The 23433-nt window shown below is 37.4% G+C and overlaps 1 protein-coding gene across 2 annotated transcripts; it reads left to right on the plus strand.

Annotated features, from left to right (window-relative positions):
• Positions 1 to 5424: 5424 nt before the first annotated feature.
• GluRS-m (putative glutamate--tRNA ligase, mitochondrial) lies at positions 5425 to 22664 on the plus strand. 2 transcript variants are annotated; one of them, XM_089237453.1, is made up of 13 exons: positions 5425 to 5855; positions 9886 to 9996; positions 10166 to 10213; positions 13646 to 13816; positions 16476 to 16556; positions 16952 to 17139; positions 17760 to 17814; positions 17974 to 18078; positions 18222 to 18382; positions 19212 to 19272; positions 21349 to 21469; positions 22190 to 22350; positions 22456 to 22664. In XM_089237453.1, exons 1-13 carry the CDS (start codon positions 5631 to 5633, stop codon positions 22579 to 22581), a joined length of 1614 nt encoding a protein of 537 aa, XP_089093579.1. In that variant the 5' UTR covers positions 5425 to 5630; the 3' UTR covers positions 22582 to 22664. The 2 variants fall into 2 exon arrangements, with proteins under 2 accessions (XP_089093579.1, XP_089093580.1); XM_089237454.1 differs by having other exon boundaries at positions 5426 to 5458.
• The last annotated feature ends 769 nt before the right edge of the window (positions 22665 to 23433 follow it).

Raw genomic sequence — 23433 nt, forward strand, 5'->3', positions numbered from 1 at the left:
TTTTGCACGAAGCCTACTTGAATTTTTATTCTTTATTAAAGAGAAAGATTGAAATTATTTTCAACTTATAAATTATATTATGATAACTACAACCATAAATGAGTATATGAATCTTCCATATTTGTCTTAATGAAATTTTTTTTTCGTGGAATTCATTTTAATCCACTGCAATTAGCAGTAATGCTGCATTTCCCGCCATTGTGATTTCTCCATTATTTCAACAGTATTTGGCGACTTTGTTCGGTTTTGGCGTCATTTTTGGCGATAATTGGCAATGTCCCGTATTTTCCCGTATTTGGAATCCCAATGTCCCGTATTTCTCTCGAGGAAATATGGCCAGCCTAGTATTTGGTCATAATTATATCATTATAATTTACAAGCTGATTGACGTGCGTCTGCAGCCTGCGCTAGGCTGAGATCCCACCAAAGTTTTTCGCCGCTCGTCGATCTGCCGCGAAATAAGGAATTTCGTGGCGTGCACCCATCGCTTTTTTTTTGCCGCCTTTTTTTTTTTTTTTTTTGTAAAGTGTCACGTGACATCCCGGGGTCATTAGCTCCCTCATTCACCCACTCACTCACTCGCACACAGAGTCAGTAGCTCACTTGCCCACTCACTCGTTCCCTCACTCAACCACTGACGGACTCAATAGCTCGCTCGTCCACTCACTCATCTCTCCCCAGTGATGGTAACTCGAGGAAATTTCCCATATTCTTGGCAAAAATTAGTCCACATCGGAAATTTCTTGGTGCTTGTGGGAAATTTTGAGAGGTCATCGAACAAAAGAATTTTTGTTCAAAAAAATATATAAATGCAGAACAATGCTTTTCTAGTGTAAAATAATTGATTACTTATTTCCACCAATAGATGGCAGCACAAATTTCGGAATGTGTGGGGGAAAAATTAAGTCGAAAGGGAAATTTTGCTTGACGAGGTTATCATCACTGTCTCTCCCTCACTCAACCACTGGAGAAACCGCGAGACACCTCAACCACTGACAGACTCAATAGCTCACTCGCCCACTCTCTCAAGCACCCATTCATATGGGCTCTGTAGCCCGCTCGGCCACGCCACTTATTCGCCCGACCACTCGATCCCTCACTCACATGCTGACGGACTCAGTGGATCGCTCGTCCACCTACTTCCACCCCACTCACCCGTTCACACGCACATTCACTCGCACACTCATTCCTTCGGCCCCACTCGCCCACTCACTAATCCACTCAGGAACCCAGCAGATCCCTCGCCCATTCACACACTCGCTCATCCCCTCACTGGCCCATTCACTCGTTCCCATACTCACCCGCTGACGGACTCCAGCTCGCTCGCACACTCACTCGCTCCATCAATCACCCATTCATGAACTCAGTAGCTCGCTCACTCGCTTGCTCACCCATTCACCAGTTCATTCGCCCAACCATTCTTCCACGCTCCTTCACTCACCCGCTCACGGATTCAATAGCTCGCTTGCCCACTGACTATTTCATTCACTCACGGGCTCATAAGCTCGCTCGATCACTCCCTCACTCACCCGCACACAGAGTCAGTAGCTCGCTTGCCCACTCACTCACCCGCATACAGACTCAATAGCTCGCTCACCCACTCGCTCGCTCCCTCAAGCACCCGCTCATGTACTCTGTAACTCGCTCGGCCACTCAATCGCTCCCTCCCTCCTCGTAATTTTAACACGAGTTTGCAACTTTGCTCACTTTTGGCATCGTTTTTGCGATAATTGTCGATATCCCGTATTTCCCCATATTTCGAAGCCTAATTTAATGTATTTTTCTCGAGCAAATATGGTCAGAGTACTAGTAATTATACTGCAGCATATAAAGATCCAATAGATGTCACTGCAAACAGTTTGTTGTCTAAAACAAATATAAGTAAACACAGTCCACTTTTCACCAATGCCTAGAATATAGTAAAAGTCCAATACACTTCTCTGAGCTTATGATGACGTCGAAGCGTATAAAGATTCACTAGAGGCCACAGCGAACAGTTTGTTGTCTGTAACAAATATAAGTAAACAAATCTAACTTTCTATCAGAGCCTATAATGTCAAACAAGCCTGAGCTTATGATGTCAAAGCATATAAAGACTCACTAGAAGCCACTGCAAATAGTTTGTTTTCTGTAACAAATGTAATAAACAAATCTAACTCTACAAAAGAGCCTAGAATTTGGTAAAAGCCCAATACACTTATCTGAGCTTATTATGATGTCGTTGTCGCAGCATATAAAGACTGGTTAGAGGCTGTAAATCACTGCAAACAGTTTGTTGTCCGTAACAAACAATAAAGCCGGGCTTTTCTAGGAGTAGTTTCTGCGTTGTGTGTGCAAACGTGAAAACGCTGATTGTCAGAAAACTTGAATTTCAGGTTTTTAACCAATCAGCGTTTTCACGCTGCACACGGCTCTAAAGTTCTACTCTTAGGAAAACCTTTGCGCTGCGTGATTGGCTGACTGCTTCTTGAGGAGTCTAATGCGTCGTGCGCCGCGCGTTTTGCCGATGTCACTCTGGCTTAAAGTCGGGTTTTCCTATTAATAGATTTTTTGCGCCACGTGAATCGAATTAGACCATTTCGCGCCAGCAGAAATGTGTTACATAATCATTTATGTTTTCCTAGCGTGGTGGATCAGATCAGGGCGGCTATATTATAGTGTATGGCCTCGGCATCAGCGACTCTGTCGTCTGCATGCTCCGGTTTGAAAAGGGAAAGAAAACAACAACAATGTAGAGAAGATCGGTGAAACCCGCGGTGCACGACGCACTTGACTCCTCCAGAAGCAGTCCTCCAATCACGTCCTATTTTGCCGTATTTCGAAGCTGAATTTTCCGTATTTTATCGAGCAAATTATTATATTTAGCCTAGCCATATCGTACAATTGTGCCTAAAATTATTTACGCAAGATTTTTTTACAATTTATTTTTTGGGGGCTCCTGGAGAAATTTCTTGGAGCCCTCTGCCCCGATTCACTCGAGTTAGTGTTTTCAAAATACTCTGTTCGCATTTTTTTAAATTAATCAATATGAAAGTTTCACATTCCATCCCTGTGCAGGGTCGTTTACTTGAGGAACGAGAATATATTTTTTTGGAACCCTCTTCCCCCCACCCTGGACTATGTATATATAATCTACTCTATAATATAAAATCACAAACTCGAAAAGGGCCTGTTTCTATGCAACGGAAATTAATGGCGATTTTATGTAACGGAAGTCGGTGACGTTTTTTGTGGGTGGAAATCAGTTATGTTTTTGTGTTACGGAAAGCGGTTAAGATTTTGGGTCAAGTTACTGTCTCACTGATTTTTATTTTTTAACATTGTAAAAATTGCACAGAAAATTGCTACAGACAGTTAAAAAAGACAGTTCTGTAACAAATATAAATAAACGAATCGAATTTAATACCAAAGCCTACAACATAGGAAAAGACCAAAACACTTTTCTCAGCTTATAATGATATCATTTAATATAAAGATTCACTAGATGTCACTGCAAACAGTTAGCTGTCTGTAACAAATATAAGTAAACAAATCCGACCTGCTATCAAGTAGCTATGTGTTTAAAGCCGGGTTTTCCAAGGAGCAGGTTTCCTGTGCCGCGCGCAACGTGAATCGCCCAACGTGACACGCCGTCCACTCACCAGTAAGAAAAGCAGCATGACTGTTTTCCTACAGAGCGCAATACGCCTGACGACAGCGCTTTACGTCAGGCGTGATTGTCCGACTGCTTGTGGAGGAGTCAAATGCGTCGTGCGCCGCGGTTTTGCCGATATTCTCTTCACTCTTGTGTGTTTTCTTTTCCTTCCCTTCAAACTGGAGCATGCAGACGACAGAGTAGCTGATGCCAAAGCCATACATATACTTTATATAGCCGCACTGATCTGATGCGCCTGGCTAGGAAAACACAAACACGTAGCGTGATTATGTAACACGTTTCTGTCGGCGCGAAATAGTCTAATTCGGTTCACGCTGTGCAACAAACCTATTCCTAGGAAAACGCGGCTTTAGAATGTGATGAGCATGGGGCTAAAACCGGGTTTTCCTAAGAATATGTCTTTTGCGCAGCATGAACCGAATTGGACAGTTTCGCTCCGGCAGAAACGTGTTACATCATCACGCTACGCCCCAAGTAGTCGCCTGACGTCAAATATGACGTGAAAATTTGGTCATTTTCTCTGAATGACGTCAGTCAAAAAAAAAATCACGCCATTTCAAAGTCATTTAATGACCACGAACAATATAGGTTAGGAAATAACGTGATTCTGGTGACCCAAATGAAATATCAGGTCATTTCATGACCTTATTAGCCATGAAGGTCATGAAATGACGTGATTTTTTATGGCGTAAACGATTTTGCGTCATAAAAATCACGAATTTCTTTCCAACTGAAAAATTCTGTTCCGGATGAAAATATCAGAATTATCCAAAATGTTTGTTAATGAACCTTCAGAGGGTGTTTCAAAATTACCCTAGGCCTATTCGTTTGTGGTTGTCACAAGATAAATGAAGTACTTTTAATTGCGATTTTGTTTTGAATGGAAATGCAAAATTTTTCAATGAGTAATTGTTCATATAAATTTATCAACGTACGTTATATAAATTATAATTGCATCCATATCATGTTTTTTACTGGCGATCAGAAGATCTGTGAAATCTGTCAAAAATTCAAAAAGATGCAACAAATTCATTGAGCTAAAAAAAAATTTTTATAAACTTTTTTTTTCGATAATTATAAATAACGCAAATAATTATATTTATAATTATATTACTATATTTTTCATGGATAAAAAAATAAAATAAAACGAAAAAATAACTGCCATCGGCTAAACTCAGCAAGAGATTAAACGGCAATTGTAATATAACTAATCAATACTTTTAAAGTCCTCATTAAATAACACCAGCTGGTTACTGCTACGATAGCGCGATCGGTAAAGGCATGGCGTGAGATACGTAGGGACAATCCGAGAACGAACCAAGTTCGACTCCGACCTGCACCAGCAAGCGATACTTTCCCCCCCCCCCCGTCTCTTCGAATAGCGCCATCTATCTTCTGAAAGTCTAACTATTTGCAAATGGTCATTTTTTTACGTCATTTTTGACGTTTCCAAAATGGACATAATGACCATTTTATCACGTCATGTTTGAGACATTTTATGACTTCCAAAAAACGTTTTTATTGACGTCAGGCGACAACTTGGGGCGTTTGTGTTTTCCTAGCGTGGCGCATCAGATCAGGGCGGCTATATGGGCTTGTCATCAGCTACTCTGTCGTCTGCATGCTCCGGTTTGAAGGAAAGGGAAAGAAAACACACAAGAGTGAAGTGAACATCGGCAACACGCGCTGCGCACGACGCATTTGACTCCTCCAGAAGCAGTCGGCCAATCACGCCTGGCGTAAAGCGCTGTCGTCAGGCGTATTGCGCTCTGTAGGAAAACAGTCATGCTGCTTTTCTTACAGGTGAGTGGACGGCGTGTCGCTCTGGGCGATTCACGTTGCGCGCGGCACAGGAAACCCGGCTTTAAAAAGAAAGAGAGTTCATTACGTCATTTCCGTTTTTGATCACGTGTTTTTTGTTTACAATTTTTTTTTCTCGTAAACAAAAGTTTGTTGGTTGTTTTAGCGATCTTGAATGTTGCTTATTGAACGATTTCGCGTCACATTAAAGAGATGTGGGGCAATATCATGGACAATTCGGACATTTCATGGGTCCAGTCAAAGCTCCGTGAGGGTGAGGTTCGCTCCCAGTCCGACCGGAAATTTGCATTTAGGAGGTTTGAGAACGGCTCTTCTCAATTATCTCTTCGCCCGCAAAAATAAGGGCTCATTCGTTTTGAGGATAGAAGACACGGACAGGGTAGTTCTTTCCCTATTCAATTCTCCCTTTGCAAACTGTTGAAAATGTATATAAATATACAGTCGAATACCGTTATAACGAATTCACCGGAGAGACCGGAGAAATCACTTCGTTATAACGAAATTTCGTTATAAAGGATTTCCAGGTTTTCACATTGTTCCTACGTAAAATTATCTGGGGTAGTAGTAAAGTGTTCGTTAAAACGAGATTTTCGCTATAACGGTATTCCTTAAAACAGGATTCGACTGTGTTTGCTCAATAAACTTGTTTCTTTTTCATTTGCGCCAAAACAAAACGTACCACACGTGGTGGAGCCTCTTTATAAATTGGGACTAGAAAAGTATGATGGTATGTATACGAGGTGACGTTAAAAGAGGCGTAACTGCTTGAAGCGCAAAATAAAGTAATCAATAAAACATTGGTAATAATTATTGACAATAAGTAATTGATATAGAACTTGATTTTTACTCATTTGAGCTGCCCAGGTGTGTGAACACCAAGAAAACATCAGGAGACCAGGGTTGAACATTGAGGGACTTGGTACACCCCACTTCCCATCTCGGATAGGGAAGGGGCTAGATGGTTACTATACGTCCTATACAGGGTTTAAGCTGGATAAAAAATTTCTTTCGCAATAAAGCGAAAATGGGAAAAGCTTTAGCAAAATGCTACAATGCTAATGGATTGGTGGTTGGATGTCTACTCGTTTTGTACCTCCTGTATACAACATTTTTGCAAAAGTGGCTTCTACTTTTACATTTTGCGAAAAATGTGAATGTAGCTTAAACCCTGGTCCTATATAAGCCTATATTGATTGATTATCATATTCGCTGTTGCACCTCTCAGAGGAAACATTCAGCCACATGCGCTCTGCACCCTTTACTTGGTTTTATTTTGATATCAACAGTATTGGTCAGCCACATCTCCACCCACAAAATCCATACTCTACCATCATGGCCGCAACTACTGGGAAAATTCCTGCTGAGGCCAGTAACCACTTTGACACCCTCATCATATTATTCTTAAAAAAAATAATAAATGGAAAACTTGGTGCTCTCCCTAGTCCAATGCACCAGACCCTCCCCCCCATCCTTGTTGCAGCCCTGACTACCATTCTGACACTAATCTTCGGATTGGTTCATGCGATGAGATGGCATGGGCACTCCTCAAATTGCTTTTAAAATATACCTCCATCCTAATATGTGTGTGCATTCATCTGTTTTAACGAAACCCCAAAACTTTTCTCCAACTCCCAACCCCATCTCGTCTGAAATCACCAAAAAATTTGTTAATCGCGACAGTACCTGATTGTTCAGGAAATATACGTTGTAAAAATTTTGTACTTTTTTTTTTCTTTTTTGCCACAAAATAAAGTGTTCCAGACTCTGTCACGAAGCTGGGCTGGAAGAGATCTTGGCATCGAGATAAGTCCTGTGACAAAGTTCTGTCGTATACTCATTCAGCTTGGTTCATGCAAGCATCATGTCTGTGCTTGTCAAACGCAATAGGTGCAGTCCCAGTGATTCTCAACCTTTGGAAGCCCGGCCCGGTTTCATTCATTTTTGTAAGTAGAAGGCCCAGTCAAACATATGATTAACGGAAAATGAATGGTGAAAAAGAAAGCCGTCAATCACTAGCGGCTTGGTATGAATGATGTCAGGGCCCAGTACCCAGTGTTTCTCAACTGCCAAGCCGCGACCCGGCCATATATGGTCAAACCTCATTATCACTGGGTGTTGTAATGGACATTGTGAACCCCCCAATTCAACTCACTTTACATGATAGTTTTGTGGAAACAATCTTTTTAAAAAAACAAGGGATTCCTGTAAATTACAATTCAATTTTGAAGTTTTCAAGTTTTTTGGCCGATGTGATGTATACTTTTTTTTTCAACGTTTCGAATGCACAGGTGGTGAACATTTTCAACAGTTACGCAATGGCGGGCAAACGGCTACTACTCGTGCCTTCTCCCTGCTTGAGTCGCACTGCTTCATTGGGATTAGTTTGTTGAGTCAGATTTTCTCCATTGGCAGAAGTAGTTCCTACTCAGGAGGGGTTCTTGTACTTGGAAAGTTTCCATTAAAATCAAGAAAATTCTTACAATGTATGCAATGAACTGAACACTCAATTAATTATTGGCGGTTTCCCCCCCCCCCCCGTTTGGACAGAGCATTCGTCCCAAATGGAAGCTGATAGGCTTTTAGCCCAGGAGCCCGAGACGAATCTTATTTTTTTTCCCTTTTAATATAATAAATTTACCAGAGTTCTTTTCTGCCTAGGGCAGCACTTCTTAAAGGGTGTGTGTCATGGTTCCTTGGAGCATCATCAATGTTTGTTATGGGTGCGACAGTGAGCTGGCCATATCGATGTGTGCCTATTGAATGTCATGAAGCCGTTCTTTTCTTGATTATTCTGGTTAACCACAGATAAACAGTGGGAGCCACAAGTAGCAAAAGTTTGAGAACCGCTGACCTATGGGAATGGCTTCAAGAAGAAGAAAATCCTGGCACAGAGATCTCCAAATTTTTATATTCATGTGCCGTTACCACTTTTCTAACAGACTGATAGTTCTAGTCACCCTGATTAAAAAAACATTTCATATGCCTATACTGTTATAAAATTAAACATTCAATTATTTTGGAATTCTTGTCTCGCCAAACCAAGATCCTTTCCCCCCCCCCCATGTACTTGCGACTTCTAGGCTGCACCTGAGTGGACACATATGTTAAGATGGCTTAGCGAGTAGTGTCAATTTGACCAATCAAAAAACTATAACAATGGTGGAATTGAGAAATGTGCAAATACAAATACAACGCCACAACAGGCAAAATTCCCAACAAGGTGGCTGAGAAAAAGATGCCCATAACAAAATTTGTTTCATTTATATTTAATATGGATGTCATATATTTCAAAAATACAGCACCCTAATTAAAAATGAAATTAAAAACAACTATAGAGGCAATGTATATGCATGATAAAATATTATACAATGCCCATAAAATGTCTTTATGGTTGTCTTATTCTAAGTATGTATAGCTTCTTGATTTACCCCAACATGTTATTGTATTTCTTTTTAAGGGTGTGTGTTAGAATTTACCACCTTGAGAGAGTCATAGTTACTCCTGCCGTTTACCCACACTTGGATGAATTTCTTCACTTTGACATTCAGAGCACTGGGCAGAAATCACATCGCGTCAACACTGCTCACCAGCCGTTGCGATGCTTTGTTTTAATGAGACAGTCAGATTCCCTCGGTCCATGCTAGTTCTGAGTCGGCGGTTGGCTGCCCGCCAAAGCTTCAGGGGGGCTCCCTCTGCAGAGAGTACCCTCCCAGCGCAGCCCAGCTGTGGCATTCCACGGGATGGCACTGATACTAGTCTGGGCTCGACTCGCATTCGCTGGAGTGGATGGTCTCGTGCAGTCCTGGTGCAGCACCAAACCTGCTTTGGACTGCAGCCCGACAGGCCCGACTCTGAATTTACCACCTCCAGGGGTAAGCTATTCCATTTATTAACAACTGTATTAGAGAAAAACTCCCGGCGACACCATAACCTAGAATTGTCTCTTACTAAACGATACTGGTATCCCCTTGTAAAAGCAATTGATTGATGGTGTACTAATACTTCATGGTCCATTCTATCCATCCCGTTGAAAATTTTGAACACTCCGATCTGAGGACCCTGAGACAGATATCTGGTCTTGGTGCTTTGCTTACACTTACATTTTGTAGAAGATTCAGGACCTCCACTTGAATTGCGTTGAGGATTTTATAACCCTATGCAACATCTGTACATTGAATATCATTTTCTCTGTTTAAAGCCAGTGCAAAAAAGCCATTGAATGCACTACACATGCCTACATTGCAGACCCTCTTATCGGGGGCCAACTTTTTTGTCAGAGCCAAAAAAGCCTCTTGTAAAAGATTCATTGATTGTGAAAGTGCTTTCACTGCCGCATACCTGACTTTGTATAATGATGATGATGTGCATATAGGATGGCAGTATTATATGAAATTTATTTTTATTTTCAGAAACGAACCAAACAAGGGTCTTTGGAAAACATTCAGGATGTTCTTCAGTGGGCAGGTATTAAACCAGATGAAGGTCCAGTTGTCGGAGGTTCCAAAGGACCCTATATTCAGGTTATTAAAAGTGCTGTTTTTTGTACCTTCTATTGAAATGAGCAAATCGTAGACACAACAACTATTATAAATATATTAACACCGTATGAATGTGCTAAGTACTCAGATTTGAAATTGGTAAATTCACTGCATTGAATTGTGTGCTGAGTTTTTCTTCTTATTTTTATAGAGCGAGCGAGTAGATAAATACAGAGAGAAAGCAGAGGATTTGATAAATGTAAGTAAATAATGTTATATTCTAAAGTATATATTCAGCAGATTTATAGTTTCGCCTTCTGTGGGCTTCGTAAATTTTGATGCCTTTCTGGTTCAATTTTCTTGATCACTGATTCCTGGAATTCGCCACCCCCATGCTGTAAGCCACTTGGCCCCTACCTCTGTAAGTACACCAGCATTTCTTAGTCACTCTTTTGGTCACACATTCTGACCTAGTTCTTTTCTCTCTACGACACACTATGCTAGCTGACTGTTTTGGTCACTCACATGGTTGCACACTGTTTTACTACTGATATGCTTGCCCATTGTTTTGGTTACTCGCATACATGCACATTGTTACTCACATGTTAGCAGAAATTTCGTTCAGGGGGGACCAAAGTGATAGAACCATCCATTGGTCATCTTTTTCCCCTTTTTTCGGTCATTTTCTCACATTTCGGGGGGGGGGCCAGACCCCCAAGTTTCCCCTAGCTACGCCCTTGCATGTTTACACACACTTTAGGTCAAGGTCACTGACTGACATTGTCCCTTTATCATTCTTTTGATCTTTCACATGCTTGCACATGTACCCACTCTTTTGATTATTCACTGACTTGGCCCCTTGCTCTCTCTCTCTCTCTATGTCGCTCTTTTGGTCTAGTCTTTCTCTTGGCCAGATTTATAGTGGGCTGTGCAAATTTTGCTGTCCTCCTCCCATTCCACGATTTTCTCAGTCACTCATTCCTCAAATTTGCCTCCCCCCCCCTAAACTTGCTGGTCTGGGCTATGGTCTGCTAAGCCTGTTTGTATAAATATGCCACTTATGTATTCAGAAATGTGTAAGGAAAAAGATTGCTCAATATACCCTTTTTTTTATGTCTAACGAGGAAACATTTATTGGCTCCAGGAGCATGATAGTTACAAAGATTATGCAAATATTTGTCATTTTTCATCTGTAAAATTTGATAGCACATTTTGTTGTAAGCCCTCAAAATTTATAAACTTGGCACGTTTGGCAACATCAGCAATATCTTGTTGCCAAAGGAAAAATGTGAAGCTGCCATGCAAAACATTCAGATTCTTCTGGAAGGTTTTTTTTTGCCTGTCACGGACAATTCAAGATGTTTCAAAAAGAATCGCCCAATTTTAAATGCGTATATTACAAAAAATATTGAACATAGAAGATACACTTAAGATTAATTTTATATTACATGGCTAATCATAAAGTTTTTGTACAAAGTAAATTAGAGATGCTCAATATGTCCATGTTGGGATGCACGGCATATGTCAAATTCGTACCAAACTTTTCCGAGCATGTTTGCATCCACTGATACTGTTATGCGTATCTTCAGTTCGGCTAATGTAGCTGGAAAACTGGAAGGGAGGCACATAAACGTAGTCTTTTATAAACCCACACAAGAAGAAATTGCACACTGTGAGGTCCAGCGATCTTGGAGACCAGTGATGATTTGTATATTATGTATGGAATGTGTACATCATATTATATGCATTTTATGAATTATTTACATTAAAGTGCAAATTTTAAGGTACACTATCTTAAAAACTTATGGTAAACCTATCCTATAGGCAGCTACGAAAAAATGATAAAAAATCTAAAAATAGTTTAGGAGATGATATAATGTACTATTGCTAAACTGCACATGCATTTGGGAAACATTCCTCAGAAGAATTACTACTAATGCATGTCAGGAAGTGTTTGATGTGCAAGTGTTATATGTGTTTGAGAAGTGAGGAAAAAGTACAGGGAAAAAATATGCAAAACACACAAAACAGTTTTGAAGACCTTGAGAAAGAGAAGTGATTTCAAGATATCATGAGGAATTTAAGGATTTAAAATCTTGTGATTATGGTAAAAGATATGAATTTAGAAGGCGTAAAATGAGAGCATGGTACCACTCATAGAATTTTATCAGGAAGAATGAACTAATAACGACTTGATAGAGTTAGAAGCTGTGAAAGTAGAAGAATCATAGAATTTTAGCTCGGAAAGATGTGGCTCAGGCTTTCATTAAAATTCATGATTTCAAATAATTGGAAAATGGCTGGAAATGCAACTCGATTCAAGAAAAATCATTGAGTATTTCACGTGATAACCCTTTCAGACCCAGGACAGTGCAACCTTGATAACTTGATACACAGATAATTTGACTACCTCAGTAATCCAACTTTTATTATTCCCATGGATGCTGAAATATTAAATTTGATGAAGAAAAACTTCTCCAACTCAACACATCCTGCTTAAGTTGACTGCGATTTATACTGTGTTATCACAGCTCATTTTCAAAAATCATCCTGGCGTTAATCAGTTTGAAAAATTTTGACATTACTCTCATAAGTTTTGGAAATCGTATGTTTCATTTTTTCTGCTGTTTGTTTAGTGATTGATATGTGTCCAAGATTCCCCCTCCCTCACATCTTTGGGTAGGGTTACTTTCCGTTATTTCTCTGTTTGGAACCTGAAAACTCAACCTGTGGATGAAAAACCACAGATAGAAATGGTTGAGAAAGCTAGATCACAAAGTGTTTTGAGTGAGAAAAGGGAAGTTATTTTAACCAAGTAGTCTTGGCTTTCACAGTTGCACTGCACAGTCACAAATAACAGATCTTCCGGCAATCAAAATATGCTTTTTTCCCACCTGATTCAGGATTATTCTTATTACGAAAACTTTTCATTTAAAATTGCAAATCAAAACGTAAAATTAATTTTTAGATAATTGAATATATATAATTTGTTCAACAATATACAAGTGCATATACACGCAAAAACTATTTTTTGAAATTTTGAAAGGTGAAATGACGTAAAACCGTGCTAACTTGGCATCTGCTTAAGTTGACATGTTTTACGATCTCCTTGTCCAGTTTTTGAGGTTCCTCTGCACTAACAAACGGGAGAGGGAGAGGTAGATATTATTTTTTAACCTCAGAGAGAGATCAGCCTTGACTTCAGTGATAACATTGACAATCCTTGTCGTTAGGACTGAACTCTCAGAGGTTATTAAAAGAATATCTAAAGTAAGAAAAGGAAGCCCACACGTTTGTGTGTGCGGGATCTGAAAGGGTTAAGGACAAATTTATAATAAAAAAGTGAAAAGTTCATATACAGTAAAACCTCTCTTTTGTGGTCACCTGCAGGACCAAAAAATTTGTCTGTAAAAGAGGGGTGACCACTAATCAGGGGCTTGAAATGCACTCTTATTATACAAAGGGAAACCATTATTTGGTCATAAAAGAGGGATGTCCATTAAGAGGGGGGGGGGGGTTACTGTACTATTCATTCTTGAATATACTTACTACAAATATAGGCAATGTGCTGCCATAGGTTTCCTAACAAATATTGTATGTCTTGATGCATTCTATCTCATTCCTCTATCTTTGGTTGAAAAAGTTTACAATTAATGAACTTTTCATGATATTTCTCTTTTGTGTGTTTCAGATTGGAGCCGCATACAGATGTTTTTGCTCGGAAACACGCTTGGAACTTTTAAGGAAAGAAGCCATGAGAAATCGCCAGAATCCAGGTTATGATAATAAGTGTCGTAACTTGAGTGAATCAGAAGTTAAAGAATATCTCAGAAAAGGCATACCACATACTATACGCTTCAAAGTTAGTGTAAAACTATCTAAGGTTAATTTTTTTTTTCAGTTTATGTTTGATTTGTGTAATTGCAAGTAAGAAGTTCATTTCAGCTCATTTTTTTAATTTGGGAGGAATGTAAAGGTAGAGTAACCAAATAGTTTTATTTTGAAGATCCTTTCCATACTGCACTTCTATGAAATGAACGAAATGTCCATGTTTTTCAAAACATCATACACAGTTCAGACCACTTGTAACAAAATCAGATATTATGAAGTACCTACAGTAAATTCCCTTCTTTTACGGACACCTACAGGAGAAAAAACTTTGTCTGTAAAAGAGGAGTGATGGCATCAGAAGGGGCTCCTGTTAAAACTAAGATGAAATATTAACAATAACATAACTGAAATGGTTCTTTGTTTGCAAAAGAATGAAATTCTGACAATAGAAGATGCATTTAAAGGCATAAAAGTACATAATTGTATTGCACAGATACACAATTAAAGTTACAAAAGAAATATTATACTAAATTTACATCTTCTGGAAAAAACATCAATCAATGTTTGGTGGATTTTGCTGAGTATTCCACCTCGTTTTCAAACATTGGTCACATGCAGATCCTGGGCCAGCTGTTGGCCACCTCTGGCATATATATCATTTCCACAATTTTTAGCTTCATTCTTCGCACACTGCATTGTTGAAATCAGCAGATTCACCATACAACTTTTTAAATACAATTTTGTGATGCACACAAAAACAATTCAACCAATTGTACACAACAACAAGTTATTTTGTCTTCGGAAATTTGTTTTTTCCAGCTTGATTTCGGTTTTTCAGCCATTCTTCTTGACAATGTTCCCTTTGTTTAAAACAATGAGACATATGTTCTTCCCAACATTAAATTGATTTGCAAGGCCACAATCTCCAATTCAACATTTTTCACTATATTCGATGATCTCCTTTTTTTCTCTTCGGAATCACTCCTCTTAGTGATAGAAACCAAGAATTTACTAGTAAAAGCCATATTAAACAGCGTGAAATCACATAAAATATACAAACACAACCAAAAAATTAACGTCAGAATTGCAGAATATTAACAAACTTCAAGCAAACATTTCGTTGAAAAGTAGCCAAAAAGTAGATCAAATATCAGAACTTGTGCTGTAATCTAGTGAGCATAATTTGAGCTAAAACTGCAACTATTTGTGTCTGTACAGGAGTTTTAGTCCAATGGAATGAATGATGAAAATGGTGTCCATGACCGTATCTAAGGGTGACTGTTAAGCAGTGGTTTGAAATACATTATTTAAATAGGCTTTTTGCTAGAATTTTGAGGTGGACTTCCGAATGCTAACAATGATTACATTTTCAGTGATGATAATGAAGAAATTGAAGCTGAGAAATTATTGCATCAATAAAATCGCAAAATGCATCTGATGATTTCGAAGAGGAAGACATCAAACTTAAAGAAAAAATTTGTGACCACGAAATCTGCCATAGATAGCCTCAAAAACCTGTGCCTGTTTCTTGAAGTTTTAAACATTGACTGCTGATAGAATGTAAAGATATTACAAAATTAAATTTGTGGATGTGTAGTGATTTCAACCTTCCAAAAAAAAAAGTTTTTTTCCCCGTATATCAAAGTTTTAGCCTTTAGCAGGTGATTGTATGCCCAACTTTAGATAAATGGATTCCTTTCATTAATCTAGAGTATTTATTGTGTATCTGTTATATTGAATATCAGATATGAATATATTTCACTGTTTCTTGCAACTTCATTATATCTGGGCTCGATTGTATATCAATCGATTACAAAAAAAAAAATCTCAATTCATAGCACTGTGTAGTGAGAAGCTATAGTCAGATAGCTAAAACTATTAGATGACCTGGCCTTTTTAAGACGACAAGGCAGATTTGATCTATTTTGTATTGTTGTAACTTTGAGTGATGGTATGTTATGAAGCCCTTAATGCAAGGGCTGATCTTAAAGAGTGAGGCTTTTTTCATTCATATGTTGAATAGTTTCAGATCTAACTTGAGCACTGCTACAGGGTAGTTATAATTAAACTGACACTACTCAGACCTATGTAACGCCTGTTCTAGTAGACATATTTCATTGAACCTTAGCAGATATAGCACTAGGTTCAATGAAATGTGGACTACGGGGAAGAGAAAACTGCAATAAAAAAAAAAAAGCACCACTTTAACTAGTGGTAAAAAATTGAGCTGTTTATATATATTGCAGTTTTCATGGTCCATATAACATACACATACCAAGTTTCAACAAAATGTGTCCACCGGAAGTGCTACATAGATCTGAGTTGTGTCAGTTTGACCACCCTGTATAATTTTTTCAGATATAATGTGATTTCATTGGAACTCCTTACAGTTTGTGGCTGTGAGGCCAAAATCCAAATCCTACTTGAATAATGTTATAAAAAAATTTTTAATACAAAATTTTTCCCTTGCAATAAACCTATGAAGGCAAAATACCAGATGCATGTCAGTAATTAAAAATATTGTTGAGAGAGATGCATGTCTAAGTACTTTCTCCCTCCCATTCACATTTGATCTATTTTGTATATTTGTAACTTTGAGTGATGGTATGTTTTCTTCAACCTGGTTCCTGGTTATGTTCATCCCTTTGTTTTAATTTTAATTCACAACTAATTCACTTATTTTCTTGCAGATTGAAAATGGACCGATCAAATTCCACGATCTAGTGTTTGGTGAGCATACATTTGATATATCTGGATATGAAGGTGATTTTGTGAGTATATTTAAACCATGTCTCAAATATTTTAAATGTAAAAATAATTTAAGGTACTTTTTTTCCAATTTAGATTTCTCTTGATAAACCAGATTTTCTTTCATCTGGCTGGCCCTCTCAATTTTAATTATGCATGGTGTGGTAGAGAGCAAAAACAATCGGGGGAAGGGGGGAATAGCAAGAAAGCACAGTTGTGTGAATTTCAAAGACATGAATTCCTATGCGCATAGCTGGAGGCTATGCTCTTTTCTAGTGCTCTGCGTCTCACTATGCTTTTACCCTCAAACCAGATAAAAGAGGATCTACTGTAGGATAATTATGATTTCTTGCATGATGTCTCTTAGACACCGCTTATGATGAACTTTTATTCCCTATGGGGTTTCCTTTCGTAATAGATTATATTGAAGAGCGATGGTTTTCCAACTTATCATTTCTCATGCGTAGTTGATGATCATTTCATGGGGATCAGTCATGTTCTTCGTGGAGCAGAGTGGCTGACTTCTACAGCAAAACACCTGATGCTGCACAAAGCATTTGAATGGAATCCACCTATTTTTGCACACCTACCATTGTTAATCAACAGGTAAATTAAGTTTAGATAATATATTTATAATTATTATTATTAGAACATACTATGCATTATGGAATATCTAACTAATAACTACACCACATAGCGTAGTTTTTTTAATCTTGTTTAATATATTTGAAAAATGCAATTTAACCAGGTTTAATCATTTAATCAGATGTGACTGCTTATACAATAAATTGGAATCTGATAAGCACAAATATGCACACACAAACTTTTACAAAAAGACATTTCTTGAAATGAGTGCCATACAGGGTTGCAAATAGGGGAGGACTGAGTGATCAGGTGAATATTAATTTGAAAATACTCGCTAATGCTCAGAATCGATTCTAAAAAGTTGACATGGAATTTAGTAATTCACGAATAAATATTATGCTATAATGTTGATAGGCAAATTTGTGGAAATCAAGTTATTTGCATTGAAAATTAGCTCACACACTGCCAGCTTTTAGAATTACATATCTACGAACGTATGCATGATGGTGGATAGGCCATGAAATACAGTAGTTAATTGAAGAAATTTGTTCAATTGGGTGTGCTTCTATACCTTATTTTTCATTTCCTTGACGTATCAAAGTTACTGCTTCTCTGTACAATAAATGTTTTTATAATTTTAGTGACCGTACAAAGCTTTCAAAGAGACAACTTGCAATTGGTGTTGATCATTTCATGGTAAGTAAATGATTCTTAAAGCGTGATTACAATGATACTGTGAAAAGTAATATTTGATACTATTTATGCATTTTTAAGAATATTATTCATGTCAATTGAACAATCTGAAGTTTATCAAATACAAACAAAAAAGCTTATTTTTGTGTAATTTTCAACTAGGACAAGGGATATGAACCTTTGGCATTGCTAAATTTTTTGGCTGGAATAGGAACTCCTCTACATGATGGTTTGGAGGTGGTAGAAATCAGTGAATTAGCTAAAAAGGTGACCGTTGTTACAGATGTATCATGCTTTTTTATTTATTCTTGTGAAGCAACTAAGGTAAAATTTGTAGCTGGATGATTTTTCTCTATATCTGTACGGTATATTGCTTTAATTTTTTGATAATTTTTCTTATCTTGTAATAGTTTGACGTCTCGATAATCAATACAAATTCTTGTATTTTGGATTTGCCAAAGCTGGATCTGTACAACAACCTATACCTCACAAAGCAGCTGGCTTCAGATATATCTTCAAAATCAATGGTTGATAGGTTCAGACTGATGCTGAAGAAAGAGCTTGGTGAAAAGTATGCTACAGTAGAAACTCTTTATCCACTTCGCTCCAGAGGTACACATATGTGTACCTTCATTTGTAAAGGTTTCAAAGGTTTTTAATTATTCTGTTTCCAAGTTATTACCTAAGGTATACATATGTGTACCTAACACAAATGGTCCTAGTGAAGATATTGACCCAAATTAATTAATTATTATTATATTTTTTTTTAACGGCTGTTTTGACATACAATAAACACAAATCCATCAAAATATTTTTTTCTTCAAATTTCTAGTTTTTACTCGGGTTAAATGATCAGTTCTTTAGTTCTGACTAATGCTTAAATTAACATCACCACTGTTAATTTCTACTAAATTCATACTTTACCCTGTTATATCATCACTTTTGTGTCGAAAAATCATTTCCTCCCCATCATTATATTTATAACCGTTCAACAATCCTGTTTGACCAAAATCACCATGCCATAAATTTTATCACCATTAAAAATATCTACATTTGTATTTTTCATTATTCCATGATCAGTTTATACCATGTTGCATGCAACTTTGTTCACTGAAACCTATCATAGGCTACCACAGGGTAAGAAGGTGAATGAAAAAGTTTAAAGTTTATTTAGACAGAAGCGTTGATGTGGAAGTTTGCCCCCCCCCCTCTCATTCAAGAAGTCTGTATTCGTTTATGCAACTCAGTTTTTTTGGAATTTGATTAGATTATATTGTTATTTGCGTGAAAATTATCAGCATTTCTTTTCATGTTTTGATGCCAAGTCATCTTTCATGATGCAATTATTTGAAAAATAAATATTGTTGTTTATTCTTTAATTCAATTCAAAACTCTTTTAGATATGAAGGACAAATGCAGTTGCCAGATTCCTATATTAGGAAGATTCTGAATTGTTACAAAGTAAGCAATGTTCAGACATCTGTGTATGTACTTGTATTTATCAGCATTTTTTTTCTTAACATGTGAATTGATGCATTTTTTTGCATTTTCAAACTTGGCCTATTCGTAAAAAGTAATCAGGTATGCATACATTTATAGGTACTATTTTTAATGAATGTTTAAAGCAGGGTTACCGGACCCTTTGTGTTCCACAAATCCTTTATGATAAAAAGGACACAGACCCCCCTTACAAAGTAATGTTTAGTACATTACTTTATTGTTTTCTCATCCAAGCTCATTGACCTCCTTGAAATATTTCCAAGAACACCTTAGTTTAGAAGGGATGAATTTTTCATCCCTTCCCCCTCGTCTAGCCCCATGGCATCAGACTAGGGTGGCCAGATCATAAAACTGAGAAACCAGGTCAAATCTGGGAATTCATTGACAAATACCAGGACATAACACCAATTCATTAATAAAAACTGTGACATCTTGAAAAATGCTTTCTCAGAAAGCATTACTGTGTCTAATTGCTGAGAAAAGACTAAAATTACCAGTCAACAATGAAACTTGGGCTTTATAAATATTGTTTAGCTTCAATGTTGAAATATGATAAAAAATTTAAAATTTGTATATATATGTATATATATATATATATATATGCATTAGAAATGGTTTTTTAATACTTCTTCATGAATAGTTCATGAGAAAAATGATTATTAATATGGAGAATATATCCCATGAGGAAACCTGCAATTATTTTTGTTCTGCTCTTTGCATCTTGTAAGGGTGGCCAGAGTTTTGGTTCTAAGGTGGCTGCTTTTACTGTAATGATGTTCGAGATACCATACACATTCTATTCAAACTTGTGGCCATGTTGATGATACAGCTTATCTTGATTAGAAATCATGACAAATGTGGATAGTTCGGAATTTCATAATAAAACAATTAAATATTGAAAAAATAATTTGATTTCATCAATCTTCTATCACACAAAATGTATCATCCAGTATGGGTCTCTAACGCTTCAATATCTCAATGAGATGGGAAGCGGGGTGTGTTTGGTTTTCAAAGTATGGGTCTCTAGACCCCTTGGTTGATTTTTTGTTTCATCTTGTATTTATGTAAAAAATTAAAACAATAACCATGACAAAAAATAAACTGAGACAAACTGATGTCCTGAAAGCATTTTTCAGGACAGTGTATTTATCAGCAAAAAACTGAAAATCTGCTAGTTTTCCAGGATGTCTGGCCACCCTAAATCAGACCAACAACCTGTCCATCCCCTTCCCAGTTACAACCCTTGAAGTCACTGCAATTTTCTGTCATTTAATAAGGCTTCCAGTTATACTATGTAGGTTTTGATAAGATAGTGGCTTGTTATCTAGACTAACATTGGGATGATTTGGAGATGGTAATTTTAGCGTTCCTATTCATTCAAGTGGTGATCTTGTTTTAACTGTCAAAATACTCTCATATAAGGCAATGCTGGTTTTTTTCATCACCAATTTGCTGTCATCTTTATACCTGCCCAGCACCCAATTTTTTTTATCATCAAAAACATGTGTGCTTAGAATAATATTAACTACAAAAAATTAACACTAAAAGAGTGAAATTAGATTATGAAACTTGTGAAATGTTTGTGACTTGTCATAATTCTAAGAATACCATGACATTAGTTTTTTTTTTTTGATTGCTGCAGTAAGAAACAAACTCTCCGACAGCACAAGTCATTTTTTTCAAACAGTTTTTAATTAAGTCATCATCTCATATGTGAGATTGTGGTCTCTTAAATGGAACTGTGTGTAACACACACTATGTAGAACACATTTTCTACAAGTGGGCCCACCACTTTAAATTTCTCAGAGATGGTATTTGCTCTTGCTTGTACAGTCGACAGTCCAATTTGCAGACAGGCATGTTTTTATGAACCGTTACTCTGGTCCCAAACAATACTCCATTTCTTTGAACATCTTTCCCATTTATGGAATGATTGTTTGAGTTTGCCAAAATGAGCATTGACTTGAACAAGTTATTGAATTAAGGTTTTTAATGCAGTCTTACCCGTATTATAAATTGGCTAAATTTTCTCTCTAGGGTAGAGTGAGTAGGTTATCTGAATTGCTTCAACCTGAAATGCAGTACTTGTGGACATTCCCAGACCGAAGTGCCATATGTTCGGAGTTACAAAAGTCGAAGATTTCACACTCATCAGCTGGTAAACACAGTTTTTATGATTGTTATGGTTGGCCAGATAGCCGATGACAAAACATTTAATTACAATGAAACCTCTCTAAGATGGCCACTAGATATTAAATGAAAAACTGGCCATTAGTAGAGGTGTCAGCCAAATAAAGGAAGCACCCGAGTGGTGTGGTGGTAAGATGCTCGTCTACCGTCATGCAGGTTGCTGTCACGGTCCTGGGTACGAACCCAATGGAGGATATAGATTAGATATTTTCCCTAATGAACTTGAAGCGACCATCGATAGACAGCCAACTACATTAATGGCAGTAAATTGCCATATATATAGCGGTATGGCCAGAGTTGGTGTTTGTTGAAGTAGCCAAATAAAGGTTGCATGGTTGTCATATTGTTTGGTTTCATATGACAGCAGAGTGAAGATGTTATGCTTGAGAAGCTCAATGCGTGCTATGAGGAAAACGGGCAGCAGAATAGAGGTGATCGCCTATGGAAAGGTTTCATTGCGTGCATAAAAAATGTGATGCTGCTGCTATCATTCTTTTTTAATGACAGAATAAACATTTTGTGTTCTTGAAAAGTGATAGCTACATTGAGATTCTAATTTTATGTCAATTTTACATGTAGGTAATCTCTAAACTCTAAATAAGGATTTGACTGTGGAATTCAAACTATATTTTACAGTATTTCATTATGATGTCTGTTTATGTGGGGGAAAAAATTGATTTCATTTCAGTTGAAACATTGGCAAGAGTTCATCAACGACTGAGAGATATTCGAGTTCCACAGTTTAATCAAGAGTATCTGAAGGAGTTCTTGAAGGAATGCATAGGGCAGGATAAGGAGACATATGCATCTGAGATGAAAATGCTCCGCATCTCATTGACAGGGCGAATGGTAATAGTTTATAATTATGTTCCCAAAGAATTTAATTTGCAAAAATGCAGTGCGTTATGAATTTCTTTGGTCACATGACCAATACTTTAAAATTCATATTTTCAGAACGGTCCAGGAGTTGCTGAAATTTTGGACATGTTGGGTGCAGAGCGAAGCTCATCAAAATTACAAGCAGCAATTAATGCAATTTCAGAAAGTAATGGAAAGCTAGAGTCTGTACATAATAATTAAAACTTTATAAATATTTGTTTCGTGATGGTAAATTCTTTGTGTACATTCAATAATTGAATAGAGGCATGTCTATTTATACCAGTGATGAAATTAGAATAATTAATATTCAATCATTTCACAATGAACCAGCTGTTAAATTGGTTGCACTTGTGAACAAATCAGGTGACAGCTTAGATGCCATCACTTACCATCCATTTTATTTTATACAAATCTGGTAGATTAATATTGATATCGACCTCCAAATTTTAGACACTCAAAATCATTTTGAGTGTCTAAAATTTGGAGATCGATATCAATATTAATTCTACCAGATTTGTTCTATTTTATACGAATGCAGCTGCTGTTTGGAGATGGAGCAGGCTATACAGCTTTACTGTGCAACAAATTCACAACATACTTGTTACTGAGGCATGAGCAGATACAGCCATCTTAAACAGGATGGGAGAGTCTGCCCCCTTGTTCAATGAATGGGGGATCGAAATTCAAATAATTTGACAACTAGTTCAGTTTGAACCAGTTAATTGATGCGTCAAAGTGGGTTTCTTCTTTTGTATTTCGAGCTTAAAATGTAAATTGAATATTTGCTTGCAAGTAGAAAAGTTCTTAGCAAATATGTTTATATTTTTTTTATCATAACTAGTAACGTAAAAACAAAAATCTGATAATAGAACCGTCCCTGGGCGCAGGTCGTGCCAGAAATGTTGTTTGGAGGGGGGACCAATGTAATAGAACAATAGATTTGGCCATCTTTTCCCCTTTTTCGGTCATTTTCTCACATTTCGGTGGGGGGGGGGATCCAGATCCCCAAGTCCGCCTGCTCCCACTACGGCCCTGTCGGGGCCCAAGGCTATA

This window comes from Pholcus phalangioides, unplaced genomic scaffold (genome assembly GCF_987345545.1).
Source record: "Pholcus phalangioides strain wild (caught in Gottingen) unplaced genomic scaffold, Ppha-v1.0 ptg000010l_1, whole genome shotgun sequence".
Classification (NCBI taxonomy): domain Eukaryota; kingdom Metazoa; phylum Arthropoda; class Arachnida; order Araneae; family Pholcidae; genus Pholcus; species Pholcus phalangioides.

Bases quoted from the DNA above. Each gene is read 5' to 3' on its own strand.
- GluRS-m (XM_089237453.1), top strand. From the start codon at position 5,631: ATGTTGCTTATTGAACGATTTCGCGTCACATTAAAGAGATGTGGGGCA. The intron at 9,997-10,165 runs GTTATTAAAAGT...TTATTTTTATAG, and splicing joins CCAAAGGACCCTATATTCAG to AGCGAGCGAGTAGATAAATA. The intron at 22,351-22,455 runs GTAATAGTTTAT...TCATATTTTCAG, and splicing joins TCTCATTGACAGGGCGAATG to AACGGTCCAGGAGTTGCTGA.